Raw genomic sequence first — 17,834 nt, forward strand, 5'->3', positions numbered from 1 at the left:
ATAAAACTATAATTTAAATTTAATTTTTGCATTAATTATCATTTATTCATCTAAAACTGACAGTAGGGATGACAATGGAGATTGAGGATGGGGCAGGACAAGAACTGGGGAAATTTTTCTCTTCCCGTTTTAAATGGGGCGGGGGGGGGGGCGATACCCTCGCCCCGCCTCCCACTTCAATATTTAATATAAATAAATATAGTATATTATATAATCTAATAATAATAAATTTAAAATATTTGACAAACAAACATAACCTTTATTTCATATACAATCCAAATGAGTTTTTTAATTTTCTTGACGTTTTATTTTAACACTTTTCTGGCTTTATTTTTCTTTTTCATTTTTTCCAGCTCTATATTTTATTTTATTTTTAAATTTGATTTTGATCTATTAAATAAAGACTTCTACTAAAAAAAATCAAATTATCACCCACAAATAAAGTGTGATGGGGCGGGGCGAGAATAGAGGTGGGGGACTGGACGGGGCAACGAGGGCAAAGGCAAGAACAAGGGCGGAGAGAGATTTTTAGCAACAGGGTAGGGGATGGGGAGAGACCCTCTACTCCAAACCCGTCATGTTGCTATCCCTGATTGACAGTGCTGATACTTAGGGGAGGAACAAAAACATTTCCCCTAATTGGCAGTATATTAAAAAAAAATCTCACATAAAACTTAGGGTTGAAAAAAAAAACATTTCAAACATTTTGTACCCGGTTACCCGTCTCCGATACCAAACTAATTGGCCGTATGCTGGGTTACCCGACCTCCAAACCCCATTCCATAGAACCAAACACCCCCTGTAATTTCATTCGCCGCAACCCTAGAATTTAAAAACCCCGAGTCCTCTTCCTACCGATCCTCCCGGCGGCAACCTGCTGGGAGAGATTTCCGGAAACATGGCGGCAGAGTCCTTGTCTCGCGTTGTGCGCTTAGGTGGGGAATGGCTCTCGTCGTCCTCCGTTTTCGAGTTGGCCAACGGCCTCGCTCGACTAGCTTTGGACTCCTCCGCCATCTCCAAGCTATCCTCGTCCGCCGGACCCGAGGTCTCGTTTTCCATTCCCGATGATTTAACGATTGAAGAGACCCGAGCCTCCGTCCTCGTCCTTTTGAATAACCTCCTTTGCCTCTCCTCCTCCTCCGCCTTCGCTATCACCCAGCTTTATGATGTCTTCCTCAACCTGGATGAGTCTGGCCCACGTTCCTACAAGTTTCAAGATGGTGGCGTCCCCCAGCAAAACGATGTTGACTACTACTCCCTTGCCGCTCTCGATGGCATCTCCGCTCTTTTGGACCACGGCTCTTCTGCTCTTGGCCCCGTTGCTGATGCTGTCGCCGCCCTCTCCTGTGAGGCCCTCAGGGCCGACCTTTCCTGTTTCAATCTTACTGACTCTGGGGATGGCTCCTCCGCTAAGGATGACGTCGCTGTCGCCTCCGACTTCAAGGTCTTTTTCAATGGTTCCAAATTGGTCGTCAACAGCAACAACCCTGCTTCTGCTACCCCGGCCATCTCCAGGATACCTGCTGTCTATGGCAATTTTAGGGAAGTATGCCGACTTCTGCACTATAGGACACGTGTCCAGTTGAGCTGTGCAGCTTTCAGAGCTGGCAGTGCCGAAGCCATGTCTACCGCTCTGTCATCTCTGGCTCTGGCTCTTTACAATTTAGCTGATACCAGCTCCTCCCGAGCCAAGCTTCTCCTTGATTCGCTTCCCTCTGACGAATTACGCTCCATTTTGGGAGCTCAGAGGTCCTCCAGCAACATTGATTCCATTAAACAACTCCTCTCTTATTCTCAGGCGGCCCTAATCGACAAGGATTACATTAGGTCTGTGCACCAGATTTATTGCTTGTTGGAGGCTGTCAGGAAGACTGTTTGTTGGGAGGCCACTGTAGCGTTTGTGTCCCTGGAAGGCGGTGGCATAATTGCAGCAGTTACCGAGAGCAAAAATCCACCTCTTAGTGCTCCTACTGGTGCTGATAAGAAAAAGGGTGAAAGGAGAAAAAAAGTTTTGGGGAAAGGATCCTCAGCCTTGATGCAGTTCATCAAGGAAAGCTTGCTGAGTGGGGATGGGGCGGCCAATGAAACCAATTCCATCTCAGCTTCTACTTTATTTGAGAAATGGGCTCAAGATTTTCTCTTTTTTTTGGACCCCCGTAACTCTAGATTTGAGATTTTACTGGAAAAACTAAAAGATATCGTGGCGAGCAATGAAAGTCGAAGGCTTCCCAAGCTCCCCAAGGTATTTATTTAATTATCCCTTCATATTCCCCTTCCTTCTGTAGCTCTTTTTTTTTTTAATTCCCTAAAAATGTTCCAAATCTCATAGGCAATGTAGGAGGTAGGAATTCTCGTTATACTTGCTTAACAATATGCGTCCTTGTTCAGAACATCTGTAAGCTTGCCAACTTGTGTGAACAATATGGAGAAACTTATCATTCATGCTTAATAAACGACCCAACCCATTCTGAGGCATCTGGGCATTTATATTTTTAATATTTTAATAAGGCCTGACAAATGTTTTTAAGCAACTATTCGTTGGAGGTTATTCCATCTACATCTTACTCTTTCCTGCTAATTTCTGTGGTTTTGGGTTCGGATGATGTGCCAATTATGTGGATATTCTTCCATGCGCTGCTAGACTATTGTCAATGAATTTACCACTTCTCTTCTGGCAGTTGGAATGATTTATAAACTGCTGGTTCTGAGTTATCTTTGTCCTCTGTTTCCCTTTTGTTTTGATATAGGCTAGGATTTCATATTAAGATAGTGTTAAGATCTAATAGTTACATGGCTTTCAAGGTTTTGGTGCCATCTAATATGTTTAGATTGCTCTAGAAATGGTCCTTTTGATGGATCTTAAACACAATAGTGGCACATAGACATGGTCTCTTGAGATTTTTTTGGTATCGTGCTAATAAACCAGGTACCTAACAGGTAGATCTTAAACTTAAAGAGGGAGTTTGAGGTCTTCTGGTTTTTGCTTTGTGAAATTAGGCAAAGCTGGAAATAATATAATCCGTGTGGTCTTGTTTTAGTCTTAATGTTTTCTTTGGTATGCTGTGGTGGGTACATATCTCATCTTGGAATGCTCCTTTATGACTCCTCTTTTTTTGCAGTGAGGTTCATTATTTGACGTGTTATGGCATACGTATCCTTGTTTCAACTCTTTGATAATGCTGTATGTTATGTTGCATCTGCGCTTTCCTTTCCCTGATAAGACTTTCTCACTCGTTGAATAATAATTTTTTCTTAAAAAAAATAATGAAATATTATGCCTAAGGTTGGAGGTTTTGTAACAGGGAACGAGAGATTTTGCAAAAGAACAGATGACTGTAAGGGAGAAAGCCTTCTCAATTATTGTTGATGTATTTAAGAGGCATGGAGCCACAGCTCTTGATACACCGGCCTTCGAATTGAGAGAAACTCTTATGGGAAAGTATGGCGAAGACTCAAAGTTGATTTATGACCTTTCTGATCAGGTGTGTTATCATTAATTTTCTGTGTCCATTTTGAGGAAAATTTCTTCAGATGATGATTATTGTTTTGTGTGATTCTGCTATTTCATTTTTCTTTTTCCATTGGTTGCATCTTACTAATGGGGTTTGTATGGATAATGTGATTGGCAAAATTTTTGTCTTGCTGATCCAGGTTGGGTTGGTTTTGGGTTGTTTTAGGCTCTCCATTGATCTGAGATAGGTTGGAATGAGTTGTTTTAGGCATGCACAAAAGACTATACTCATAGATATTCCTTACATGTGCCTGTTAGTGATGGAGGGACTTATTTCTTCACCTCAACTCCTACTTTTTAAAGACAAATAAAACTGTAAAGGCTTGACATATCTTTATGAGGGGTTGAGGTCGATCATGAGCTTCTTCAGAATAGTTTAAGATCTGGATAAAATGGTGTTATTGAGAGTGTAGATAGCTTTTGGAGGCTGATTGCAGCCAGGGACAGTGTATGAACAAGTAGGAAAGATGAGAAACTAATGGAGTAATAGGAGAAGAGAAGAAGAAATCTTCAGACCGAACCAAAAGGTAAGAAGAAATTTTTCCAAGGACTTTTATGAATACAAGCTAATACATATATTGGTAAATCTCTACCAACTAGGTGACCTTTATTGACACATTGATGGCCTAGGTGGTCCTGTAAAGCTGCTACTGTATAGTGGCTGATCCTGGAACTTCCTCCTGTGGTTGACTGTTGAATTTGCAGCCGCAACTGATCCTTGACAAGCAGGCATAAAATAAGGAAACATGGAATACGAACATGAAATAAGGAAATGAACCACAATCTAGAATCATAAATTACTTCTAAACGAAATTCCCAAACTTAAGTTCCTTTTTTTGTGTCATCTTGATGATGGATTTGCTATCTTGTATCAATACCATTTAAAGGAGTTCCATTATCTAATACAGATATAGCAGTAGTTCTGTTGACTTTCTTTATGGGGAAATGTACATGACATGATGGTTTAGGTCCTTATTGTGATTGTAACTTATATGGAATGATTAATTTCCATTCAGCATGTTTACTGCATGATTGGAATAAAATTGAAACAAAAGCTTAAGTCTAGTTTCACTATGTAAACAATTGACATACATATAACTTCAAACAAAGAACTGTTGTAGTAATTGATATCTGAAAGTTTTCAGTTTGTTCTTTGTTTGATAGTTGGATTTTGCTTTTAGGTGTGGAAGAATTATGATTCTCTTTGTTCTGATTTCAATTAAATTTTAGTCAAAATGAATACGAGTTATATGTTGCTTTAATATAACGCAACCATTATTGTGGGTTTCCTTTCTAGTACTAAATATCATGTGTTTCTGCGCAGGGTGGAGAACTTTGCTCGCTCCGTTATGACTTGACTGTCCCATTTGCCAGATATGTGGCTATGAATGGTCTTACATCTTTCAAAAGGTATCAGATAGCAAAGGTGTACAGGAGGGATAATCCATCTAAGGGAAGATTTCGTGAATTTTATCAATGCGATTTTGATATTGCTGGTCAATTAGAAAAAATGGGGCCAGATTTTGAGGTCATCAAGATACTGACTGAATTGCTAAATGAGCTTGATATTGGGGATTATGAGGTAATTTATTGAGAAATTTAATCAAGTGTGTTATTGGGGATTATGAGCTTGATATTGGGGATTATGAGGTTGACATTGTTTTTGTTCCCCGCCCTGCTCATTAGTCTTTTGTTACCTTAAATCCCAGCAGAATATTGCAGTTTCCTAAAGTGCTTTTATTTTTATTTTTTTTAAAGATATCATGTGGCTGGTAAATTTTTTTGATGCATCTAACTTTTTCTAGGTGAAATTGAATCATCGAAAGTTACTAGATGGTATGATGGCCATATGTGGGGTGCCACAGGAAAAATTTAGAACTATTTGTTCTAGCATCGACAAATTAGACAAACAATCTTTTGAGCAGATAAAGAGAGAAATGGTATGGCCCTGCATCTACTGTTTACTTGTGGTGTTTATGTTCTGTTATACTACTTTATCCACTCTTACTAGTAACTGTAATTTTAGTTCAAATTTAAGTCAACTAATTTTCCAATTATTTTTCAGAATAGACAGCCCTCTAGTCGTTCTTGTCCTGAAACATTTTTTCCTAATTAATTATTTTTCTAATCTGATTAGTTACTTGCCTTTTAAGTCGGTTTTTTAAAGCATCAAGGACCTTTAATTTTCAGCGCATGTAATCCTGACTATAAGGACTTGATTTGGGACATCTGTGAAACGGTGAACTCAAAAGCTGTGAATGGTAAATGTCAGGTTTCTGACTTTAAAGTGACTTTGATTTGAGACACCCATGAAATGGTGAACTCAAAAGCTGTAATGAGCGATCATAGCTGTGATATATGACTATGTTTACGTTTGTCATATCTTATAAATGTCCATGTTTCTGGAACACTCAGATATTTGAAGCCTTGAAATACTAGTCCAGCGCTTTTTATTGTGTTTGACATTAGTAAAAGATGGACTGCTGTTTGAAGTGCAATTAGTTCTCCTGCATGTACCTAAGCATCAATTTCCCTCCCCCCAGCCCTCACCCCCCCCCCCCCCCGACTTTTTGTTGGCTGCCATCTTCCACTTGTGCTATAGTTGTAGAACTACTATATTTGGTGTAGGGTTGTTCGTTTACCTATAATTCTGTATGATCATCAAATGGCCTTTAATTTTCAGTCTAGGAAAATGTTGGGTTTCTAGACTTTAAAGTGACTTGATTTGAGACATCCATGAAATGGTGAACTCAAAATCTGTAATAGAATGATTGCAGCTGTTTCTTGAAAGTAAAAACAACAGAAATATGTTTGATTAATGTTCTAAACTTTTGTCATTGATCAGAACCTTGGTGATTTATAGGATTCAGATGGGGGGCAATTCAAAACTGCAAACCATTCTTATAACCAAGAGATACTAAAAATGCTGGTCTGTTATGTGAAGGAAGCTTCAGCGTCTATCGCTCTTTTTTTTGTGTTGATTTTTCCTTTTTAAAATGGACAATTGTGTTCTTGACTTTTTCCATTTTCTGAAAAATTGGCCTTCGAAGTTTTTATTGTTTTGAGTGTGATGATTCAGGTGAATGAGAAGGGTTTAACTGAAGAGGTTGCGGATGCAATTGGCACATTTGTTAAAGAACGGGGACCCCCCATGGAACTGTTATGTAAGTTGAAACGCAAGGGCAGTGAGTTCTTGGAGAACATTGAATCCCACCTTGCATTGAACGAATTGGAGATCTTATTCAAAGCTTTAGGAAAAGCTAAATGTGACAGCAAAGTGGTTTTTGACTTGAGTCTTGCAAGAGGCCTTGATTACTATACTGGAGTCATATTTGAAGCTGTTTTTAAAGGGTCTACACAGGTAGATTTTTATTTTAAAAGATCTTGAACTGTATTTCACAGATATCTGTTTTTTTATATTTTTATGTTGGTTATGACTTTCCTTAAAATGTCCATTATTTGTCAATTGTTACTACTTCCATTTTATCAGTGTTGTTTTGCTTATGTTTTTTATCTCCAGTAAAATTGAATAATTGAAAGGAAATAATTTAATATAATTACTTTTAGCTCTTGTATGCATGTTAGTCAAAATTATTACACATTTTCTTGTCAATTTTGAGACATGACCCTTCATATAAAAATCCTGTCAAATGCTTTCATGCTTAAAACACCTCATGTAGCTGGCAAAAGGTTGTATTCTTATCTTGCCCTAAATGATCATTGCTCTTCAAGCACTTGTCGTGTTCTTTATTGTTTGCAAAAAAAAATTCAGTTCCGCATTTCCTCCTCCAGTTGTATGTAGTGTTGGATTTTGTTCTATATGATTACAATTTGTTTAGCGTCCTGCTCCATGGCAGCAATGCTCTGCATGAACCTGTTTGACAGGGCCAGGTAGTGTGTTTTGTCAACTCTCTCTAGAGTTATTGCCTTCCAAGTGGCTTAAATTTGATCACAAGATAGTAGAGGGTGCAAGTGTTAAAGGACATAATTCTCCCCACCTAGGGTTGGCTTCATTTCAAGTTTGCAAGGCAGTGTGTAGTTGATTGCTATTTATAAGTAATTTCACCCTCAAAAATAAAATTTGCAGGTTGGTTCAATTGCTGCTGGGGGGCGTTATGACAACCTTGTAGGAATGTTTGGCACAAAGCAGGTCCCTGCAGTTGGCATCAGTCTAGGAATAGAGCGAGTATTTGTGATAATGGAACAGCTTCAGAAAGATAGAAACGAGGTAACGAGAATTTAGTGTAGTAGCCTGTTTATTAATTATTTGAAGACAATTGTTGAATTGAAGTGCTTGCTCTGCAGTCTCTTTCCCAGTAGTAGTTCTGAAAATATGTTTCTCAACGGGTCTCAATCCTTTCTTCTACCCATTATTATGTTCTGCAGTAGTTTTTTGCCAAAAGTAAGTGTGTGGTGAAATATCTAGTGGCTATGATCGTGCAAGAACAAGTCCACGTAATTCTGAAGTTGAATATTGAGGTCAAAGCTGTCATCACTGATTTTCTTCTAATATCCTTGCAGACGATGCGGCCTACTGAAACTGAAGTCCTAGTAAGCATTTTGGGCGATGACCTGTCTTTGGGTGCTGAACTGGCAAGCGAACTTTGGGATGCCAAAGTAAAAGCAGAGTACATGTTGGATAAAAGACTGATGAAACACATCGGACGTGCCAGAGATTCGAGGATCCCTTGGATGCTAATTGTTGGAGAAAATGAACTTAGTCAAGGTGTAGTTAAATTAAAAGATGTCGTGGCCGCTAAGGACTATGATATACCTCGAAGTAGACTTGTGGAGGAGGTCTGCAGGCGGCTAAATAAATAAATTGTAAAATTGCAGATTCTGATTAATTGGGAAGCAAATGCTAGGTTTTGTTACATTGGGTTGATGATTGGGAAGCAAATGCTGATTATTGAGAAGGAAGGGGTCCGTTTTTTTTTTTTTTTTTTTTTTGGGATCTTTCGGGCCTATTGAGTTTGTGGTGATTGCTTACGTTGCTCGGTTCATTCTTTTACGGCTGAAAATCGGCATGTGTGGCTTTTGTATTCAAAGAGAGACAGAGAAATAAAGGCTTGTTCAGTTTGCAAGTGCCTTTAAATTCACCATTAGTTGTCTCATTGTGTGTGTGTGTGTGTGTGTGAAATTTGTGTTTTCTTCAAGCTATGAAGCATGAGAAGAGAAAACATGGCATGGAAGAGATGTTTAATTGTGAAGAAGAGTGGCAGTAATACGAAATTACGCAGACTCTCCAGTAAGATGATAGGAGCAGCAGTGACAATTGAAAGGCTCTCCAGTAAGTTGAAATTCCAGGCCAGCTGACCGAAAGTAGGGTTGGTTTTCAATTGAGCCCGAGTCAGTCAACTAGATATTGAACTTTTGAGTTTATAGGCTGAGACCAGTCAAGGTTAAGGCACATCCTATCTATTTACACACTAGATATTGCTTTTTATGACTAATTTATACATTTTTCAAGTTATTTTTTTTTTTGTATAGAAATAATTGCATTTTGAAAAATACATATATTTTTTTGGCTAGTAGGATAGGGGTGAGATATAAGAAGCAGCGGCGACAAGAGAAGAAAGAAGGATTTGAACAAAAAATTTCTAAATTTCAGAATCTCAGCAAAAATTGTTAATGATGAAATATCTAGACATTTTATTGGTTTGATTACACGTCAAATTTTCAATGAAATACTCCGATCATGTAATTGCAAAGAAGTTGGAATGGAAAGCGGAGGGGATTATGACTCCGAGGCATCGAGTCAAATCAGAGGGGTGTGAAAGGTAACAAGCTCTGTGTTTTGGTTAGTCAATTAGGATTTTAAGCTCAATTTCGAATTTATCAGTAGATAATATACTTTTTTTTGTTTTTTGGTCTTTCTGAGTTTCAAAATTAAAGGCTTGCCTAAAATATCTCGGACGTGCATTCAGGAAATAAATATTGGGAAGGTGGGGGACTTGTTTTGCTAGCAACCTGGCTGGCATTGAACCCATTCATTCATACGGGCAACAAACAGAAGGGCTGGGCTGGGGAGAACCGGGAACCGGTTCCTGAGTGCGAGAGAATTCAGAGCCTCCTACGAACCGAGAATTCATCTACCCAATTCAGCCACCCCAAATGCTCTATTTTTATTTTTTAGTTTTACGCTAGGAGTATTCTCTTCTCTTTTTTTTTTTTTTTTTTTTTGGAGGGAGGGACACTAGGAGTATTCTATTCTAGGCAAAAACACTCTCTTTTAACTTTCTAGCCATCCTCAGCCCTTTGCAAACTTCTCTCTCTTTCCCCACTTTCTCCTCTTCTCCACACCCAAAAATTAAGGGAAAACACAAAAAGAAAAAAAAAACAGGGAGAGAGAGAGCAAAGACGAGGGAAAAGAAAAATATATTATTGTTTTACGAGAAAAAAAAAGAAAAGAAAAGAAAGAGGAGAAGGTAGAATTAGTTAAGTAGGAATAAGAGACAGAGGAGAGAGAGCCATTCCTTCATATATATATGCTCTGATCATCAAAAGCCATCCCAGGAAGGCGATTCCTCCCTCTGCAGAGGCAATCATATCGGCACAAAATACTAGTATAAGATATCATTAAATTATTTCGTCGTGGATTGTCAACTTTAAAGAATGCTGATGGGCGCCTGTAGAGGCCCACCAGCACCACCCCCCCGTCATGGTACCAAACTTAATGTTGGCACCACCCGTGTCATTGCATTGATGTTGTTGATCTTCTCATCATTGTCGCCATCATGGGTGCTATTGGCGTCCGGTGCTCCTCCTGTAGACACCACCACGGCGGAAGCCCTGCTGAGATTCAAAAGCTCATTGGCTTACGTCAACGTTTTTGACACCTGGAATCCCTCCGTCGCTCCTTCCCCGTGTGCGGGGAACTACGCAACGTGGCGGGGCGTGCTCTGCTCTAACGGCCTCGTTTGGGGTCTGCAGCTCGAAAACCTCAGGCTTACGGGACAGATCGACGTGGATGCGCTGGTTCCCTTGCGTTCCTTACGCACCATCAGTTTGATGAACAACAGCTTTGAGGGTCCGATGCCCGAATGGAAGAAACTCGGCGCCCTCAAGTCGCTCTTCTTGTCCAACAACCATTTCTCCGGACAGATCCCCCCGGATGCTTTCAAGGCCATGGCTTCTTTGAAGAAAGTTTATCTGGCGAATAACAGGTTTACGGGCAATATTCCCGCGACGCTGGCCACCCCTAGGCTTTTAGAACTGAGGCTGGAGAACAACCAATTTACAGGGCCCATTCCAGATCTCAAGCCAGGTATCAAGGTGCTTAACGTGTCTAACAACCAACTCCAGGGTCCGATACCATCTAGTCTAGCCAAAATGGGTCCAAGCTCCTTCGCAGGTACTATCTATTCTATTTCTATCCATGCATGTTGCTGTGTGCGTACATATATATGCATTTCCTAGAGCACTGGTGCAAATTTTTTTGCAGTTGTATATATATATATATGCGAAAATTAAGACGGAAATATTGGGTTTAATTGTGCAGGAAACAAGGGTGTGTGTGGACCACCTCTAGCGATATCATGCAATTCTCCCGCTCCTCTCCCCGACCAGAAACCTTCTCCAACTTCGGCACCATCTGCAGATAGCGCCGATCCTGCCCCTCCTCAGGTAACCGGCGAGAAAGCTTCGTCGGTTTCCAGAACCGTTATTGTTGCCCTGGCCATTTTGGTGGCCTTGGTTGCTATTGCGGTGCTTCTCGCAATATATAGACGTAGCAAGAAAGAGACGCCGAGGCTTGGGAAAGCGGTAACATCGCCGTCATCATCAGAAAAGCATAGCAAAAGTGGCGGCAGTAAGGGCATGATGCAGGCGGGAGTGCCGGAACCCTATAATAAACAGACTGCTGCGGCGGCAGGCGCTGCTGATAATCAGATGGCCAGCGTTGGTGGTAATGCCGTCACCTCGAGAAAGGCAAAGGCCGAGGCAAGCAAGCTGTCATTTGTGAGAGAGGACCGGCAAAAATTCGATTTGCAGGACCTGCTGAGAGCGTCCGCGGAAGTTTTAGGGAGCGGCAACTTCGGATCTTCATACAAGGCCGTGCTTATGGATGGGCAAGCGGTTGTTGTGAAACGATTTAAGCAAATGAGCAACGTCGGGAAAGAAGATTTTCACGAGCACATGAGAAGGCTGGGGAGACTCGTCCACCCTAACTTGTTGCCCCTCGTGGCATATTACTACAGAAAAGAGGAGAAGCTGTTGGTGTTTGATTACGTGCAAAATGGCAACTTGGCCAGTCATCTTCACGGTACGTACGTGCGGATCAATAATCGCACTCCATTAATTTAATTTGCTTCTAGCTGCTAGCTAGCTAACTGCTTGTTAAATATAATACTACTGTAGTACTCCATGCATTAATTTAACGGACGGAGTAGTATACAAGCTAGCTAGTTTCGATCTGCGGATGGATGGATTAATACTGTATCATTGATGAATTTTTATATTTTTTTTTCCCGCGTTGATCGATCATCATCATCAGGTAACCATTCTGCGGACCAGCCAGCTCTCGACTGGCCAACTCGGTTGAAAATTGTGAAAGGAGTCGCAAGAGGATTGGCTTATCTTCACCATGAGCTTCCTAGCGTGAGCTTACCTCACGGTCACCTGAAGTCTTCCAACGTGGTGTTGGACAAGACCTTCCAGCCCCTCTTGATGGACTACGCTCTAGTGCCGGTGGTTAACCCTGAGCAAGTTCAACACCTGCTAGTGGCCTACAAATCTCCAGAATACGTACAACACGGGCGCACCACCAGGAAAACGGACGTTTGGAATCTTGGAGTTCTGATCTTAGAGATCCTCACCAGCAACTTTCCTGCAAACTACATCGCTCAAGGCACCGGAGTATCATCCTCCTCCTATTCTTATAAATCATCCGAAGTAGCGGGATGGATAAATTCTATAAAGGCAGCCGAAGATCAGCAGGAAGGTCATCAAGCCTGCTTCGACAGAGAAATGGGTGACGCCGACAACAGTGCAGGAGAGATGTGGAAGCTTTTAAGGATCGGAGTTGGGTGTTGCGAAGAGGACGCGGAAACCAGGTGGGATTTGAAGGAGGCTGTTGAAAAGATTGAAGACGTTAAGGAGAGGGATGAGACGGGATTTGATGGATGAATTGAAATGGTATCTGCTCTTGCGAGACTTTTGACTTAATATTCCTCGACTAATAAACAAAATTCCAACCAAGCAGTTAAACATAGTACTCCAACTTCGCCTCATATCTTTTTCTTTTGTTTTCTAGCTAGGGAATTAAAAATTCAGCTCGTTGCAATTGATTTGTTTTGGTTTTCTTTTCTAGGGTTTTCCTCTTTTTCTTTGGTACATACTACCACAACATAGCGTCAGCACGTTACTGATTAGACCAATTGCGGCTTCTATTCTTCGAATTTCTGTCTTTTTTTTTTTTTTTTTCCTTATGAGAACTTTACCATCATCATCAGTTTCACCCTGCTTCCCTCAAAAGTTTGCAGGTGGAAACTAGCTATATGAAATCAAAAGCCTCAAAATTCAATTCTACCCATTTTCAGCACGTGCAACTAAAGCAATTGTTGATGTCCCAAAAACAATAATAAATGTTCCAATACATATACATACAAACATATATATACATATATGTGTGTGTGTGAGAGAGAGAGAGACACTAAATTTTTGTCATTGTTACAGTTTGAATTTTGTTACAAATGATATAGAGTGTTACAAATGTTACTATTAGACATCGTTAAATGGACAGTTTGAATTTTGTGAGGATGCAGCAAAGTGTTTTAAGTATGGGCAAATGTGAGGCCACATTGAGAACGTATAAGAATCTAGGGCAATGAGTTATTGGGTTAATCATTTTTGAATTCGTAACTTAAATCAGCTCATACACCCGGCCATAACGTATACCATACCAGCATGCTAGTACATGTTAATTAACATTTGGATGAGGTTTTATAGAGAGATCAAAACTCAAAGTTCTTGGTGGGTTAGTTTGCTTTGGCCTTATTTGTTGATTTGAGGTCACGTTATTTCTTTCACTTTAGCCGCTGTCTTCAAAGAGAGTTACCGTATCACTCTTTTAACTCTCAAACATGTGCTCTTATGTGTTATGTATTTTATATACTTCTTTTGCTATTTCTCATTATGCTTGTTTAGCTTTATTTATTCATTTATTCTGATTCATTTAATCTTTCTCATCATTAATTAAAGGGTAATTAAATACCTAAATGTAATGGAGGGGTTATATTGTAAATTTCATTTGTAAGAATTGTAATTAGGGCATTCTTTCTGTAATAGATAGGTTAGATAGATTTATTTTTATCTTTTCCACTTTAGGATTATAGTTAGATCCCCTAAGGTAATGGATAGGATTTATGTGTTTAATCTGGCTCACGTGTTTTACTCACCTTGTTTAGAAATTTTACATCTAGACGGTATGTTTATGTGTTACGTGCTCTCGCATGCGCTTGCTTTAATTTATAGTACTACTTTATTTGGTTTATTATTACTACACAAGTGATGGACTTATAGCATCACCGCATTGGTCCAATTTTTTCATGGCTTTCATCCTGTTTCCCTACTAGTCCAATACTAATAAGGTTTTGTAAGACTATATATTACGAGTTCAACGCTAAACTCTTAGATTCTTCACATGTTAAATTCACATAGCGTAGTTCATTCCACCTTCATACGTAAATTTTCTATTTTTATGGCCTTTTCTCAATTGAATGTTATTTTTCCTATTTTGTATTCCTTTTCCATATGTGTTTAAATCATTTCAGTTAGGTTGGCATTTCATGTAGATGTTAATAAATTAGATAGTTCATTTGTTTATTTTGGTCAGAAAAGTCATCGTGTAGGCATGGAAATGAGCCAATGTCGCTATCTACTCCTACCACCTCGTTAACTCTCCTATAAAAAAAGATTATTTTATCACGAGTCCTAACTCCTAATTCCCACGCTCATTTTGTTGCATTTCCCTCTCTTCGTCTGTTGTTTATATCCATGCACACAAATTCTAATTTTCTCTTCTCCGGGAGTTCCATTTTGGATCACTAGTAACTCCTTTTAAGGAATTATTTTGGAATTCATAACTCATCTGTTCGTACTAATTAGATTTTGAAGAAGCATTTAATCCTTTTCGGTACCCCATAAGTTTAGATCTTGCATCCATGTAGATAATATCTAAATGCGATGAGTACAAGGGTTTATATTCAAAAAAAATTTTGATTAAACCTCATAACTAACTTGGATTAGGTTGAAAAAATATCTTGTATTCAAGCCAATCAAATCTTTAGTTTCCCTTTCATCAACTACGACTTTTTAACATTTTTCTCTCGTTTTTATAGATCTGGAGTCATTTTAAAATATTTTTTGGTGATTTGATGCACCTGAAACTAATATCAAGTAGCGACTTTCTTTTTTTTTTTTTTTTTAAAAAAAAGAATTCCCTTTTAAACTATCTTTTAGGTCCAAATTGGCACATTTTTAAAGTCTTATTTTAGGTCCTTTTAAGTTTATTTTTGAAATTAAAATCTATTTCCTTTTAAAAAACTAATTAATTTCTTTTTTATCTCTAGAAATGGAGCACGAGAGCTTGAAATTCTTGAATAGTTGACCAGTAATTTAATTTGTACTAAAGTAGCATGCTAGATTAGATAGACTCTAGAGAACTTATGTTCATATCCCCCTCTCTGCTTCTTAAATCATATCCCACCCTGCAAAAACAAAATAATAATAACTAACTTAGCTAGGTTTTTTTTGATGGAGGTTTAGTTATATCAACAGTTCTCTTGCCATATATTTTAACTTTTTATTAGTGTCGGTACTTGGCAAAATTTGAACATATCATTCGTTTTTTTTTTTTGTTTCCTATATATGCATCTTGTTTTGCAATATCGGTTCACCAAAGGAAATTAAAAATGGTTTAGGATCTCAAAAGACAAGTAAAATTGCACGAACCTGTCTTGGATTTCTCTATAATGTCCCTCCAATTTTTTGTTTGATAGAGTTAGTGTTTCTCTTAATTCTACGTGACACTTTTCCATTTTCAGTGATATTAGTTGTAAGCCCTAAACAATATAGATTTACCGCACTTTTGTAACTTAAATTAATTATATACTTTATATGCTTCTAATTACAATAATAACTTTTTCTCTTTTGTAGCTTTGAGCTGGTTTTTTTTTTTTTTTTTTTTTAATTTGTTCTTTAGGTGGGGAGAGGAGGATGCTAAGTAGACACATTAATTAAAATTGTGGTACATAACTCCATTAGATTTACTTTTCAGTTCTACTAATAATAAAAAAAAACCGACATTGTACAATTAACTCTTGATCTCTCTTCATTTATACCGGTCACATAATGTAGAATACACATTAGAGATGTAACTTTCGATTTCTTAGCTTTTTTTTTGGTTAAATATAGATTGCATCCCTCCTGGATGCGGGATTACTTGTACATCTTCCTATATACATTATTCCAATTTTATCCTAGATCATAGAGTATTATTATACATTATACAACCACATCTCATCTTTCATTCCTCCATTTAACCAACTGTTGTTACACGTTAAGTTCTTCCACTTTTATAAACTACTACAACTAGAATAAATAATAACAAATCCTCTTATTTTGTTTTGTTATTTTGTTAAAGATAAAAATTAAAAAACAAATAGGAAGATTCAAAATTCATAAGAAATATATAAATTTGTAAATGTGGTATGAGTACTGTTCTAGATTGTGAAAAAGTTTTGTGTTGAAGGCAAAATAACCACGTTACCTTGACCAAAAAACCTGTAACCTTTTTTTTTTTTTTTTTTTTTTTTGAGGAGGAGGAAAAAAAACTTGTATACAGATCCAACTAAATTAAGGGAGTGCTCTTGGCACAACCCTTAAATTTTTTTCGCTACAGGTAAAATTTTTTGAATGAGGGACTTAAACCCCTCCCCGGAGACCAAAAAGAACTTGTAACTTACTAAAAGAAATGTTCATTTATACCTTCTGCAAGTACATAGATGAGGATTACAAATGGATCAGGATGACATGGCAAAAACATGTGCGATGAAGTGGCAATAACGTGTGTGTGGCTTTATATAATTGGACGTTGAGGCGTAAGGACTACTTAATACAAGTATGATTATCGTTGACTTAAGAGGATAGAAAAAGATTAACTGCAAACAGGTGGAGGAAAAAAAAGATGTATTAATCTTTTATAGGACTGCCAACAGGGCTAGGTCAGCCCGAGCTCGGCTCGTTCGATCCGACAAAAAGCCCGATTATTTAGTGAGCCGGTCTGAATTTGAACCTAAAAATTAGGCCAGAATCAAATGTGAGCCGAGCTTGGACTTTATTAGGCTCATACCCGATATAGGTCCGGCCCTTTAATTACCTATATATATAATATTTATATTTTGATATTATGTATAATTATATATCCAATTATATTATTATTAAATACTAAATGTATATATAAATTACAAAACACAAAAATACATCTAAAGACCCTTTCATGAGTTTTTTTGAGAGCTAATATTAGTAATGCATAACTAAATCTCTAATTTTTCTTATTGGTTGAGTCAATTTTTGTATTGGCATAATATTGGTTGATTTTTTTTTTGTCTACAAACACAAAAATCATCAAGTATATTTGGATTTAAATCACAAGATTATAAAAAAAAGTTTCAACTTTTAAAGATGTATTGGCTTATGATCGCATGTTTTATTACTATTTTTCATGCATTTTGAACGGATTGAATATAAATATTGTTGAAAAATTTTGTAGTTTATATACTTTTTAAAAACTATTATTTGTTCATGTTTAGTTTTAATATTATAGTCTTGTAAATGTTAAATTAGTTTTATAACTTAATAGTTATAGTAATTATATTAAGAAAATTAAGAAATAATAAGTGAGTTTGGGCTAAACCCGATTAATGCTCACAACCCGAATATTATGTGAGTTGAGTATGAGTTTCATATTTACGAACCCGAAACTCATAGCCCGAAACTCGAAAATGTTTCAAATTAAATGAGTTGAGTTTGAACTCATCAAAGCTCGGCTCATTAGATCCGATTGACAGGTCTAATTTTTTATACACCGACAATATATATGCCATCACCATTAGATACATGATTAATAATTTGAATTTAAAATTAAAATCTAAATTTTGTTCATGTGTCATATATCCAACTCTGATAGTGTATACACTGTCAGTCAATATATACAAGATTTACTCCAAAAATACTAATAACGAACCATAGAATAGAACAAAAAGAATATTAATGTAATACATGCTAACAGCACTATTTAATAATTTAATTCAATACTTAAATT

The 17,834-nt window shown here is 37.8% G+C and overlaps 2 protein-coding genes across 2 annotated transcripts; both read left to right on the plus strand.

Moving 5' to 3' along the window:
• Window positions 1-455: 455 nt before the first annotated feature.
• On the plus strand, window positions 456-8,427 carry LOC113739582 (histidine--tRNA ligase, cytoplasmic-like). The gene is made up of 7 exons (XM_027266840.2): window positions 456-2,242; window positions 3,303-3,482; window positions 4,836-5,093; window positions 5,317-5,451; window positions 6,591-6,872; window positions 7,599-7,739; window positions 8,033-8,427. The coding sequence occupies exons 1-7, from the start codon at window positions 899-901 to the stop codon at window positions 8,330-8,332; spliced, it is 2,640 nt and encodes an 879-aa protein (XP_027122641.2). The 5' UTR covers window positions 456-898; the 3' UTR covers window positions 8,333-8,427.
• Window positions 8,428-10,165: 1,738 nt separating this feature from the next.
• LOC113740047 (pollen receptor-like kinase 1) lies at window positions 10,166-12,873 on the plus strand. Its single transcript, XM_027267535.2, has 3 exons — window positions 10,166-10,865; window positions 11,013-11,774; window positions 12,006-12,873. Exons 1-3 carry the CDS (start codon window positions 10,217-10,219, stop codon window positions 12,635-12,637), a joined length of 2,043 nt encoding a protein of 680 aa, XP_027123336.2. The 5' UTR covers window positions 10,166-10,216; the 3' UTR covers window positions 12,638-12,873.
• Window positions 12,874-17,834: the final 4,961 nt, after the last annotated feature.

The sequence above is a fragment of the Coffea arabica genome, chromosome 4c (assembly GCF_036785885.1).
Source record: "Coffea arabica cultivar ET-39 chromosome 4c, Coffea Arabica ET-39 HiFi, whole genome shotgun sequence".
NCBI classification, from domain to species: Eukaryota; Viridiplantae; Streptophyta; class Magnoliopsida; order Gentianales; family Rubiaceae; genus Coffea; species Coffea arabica.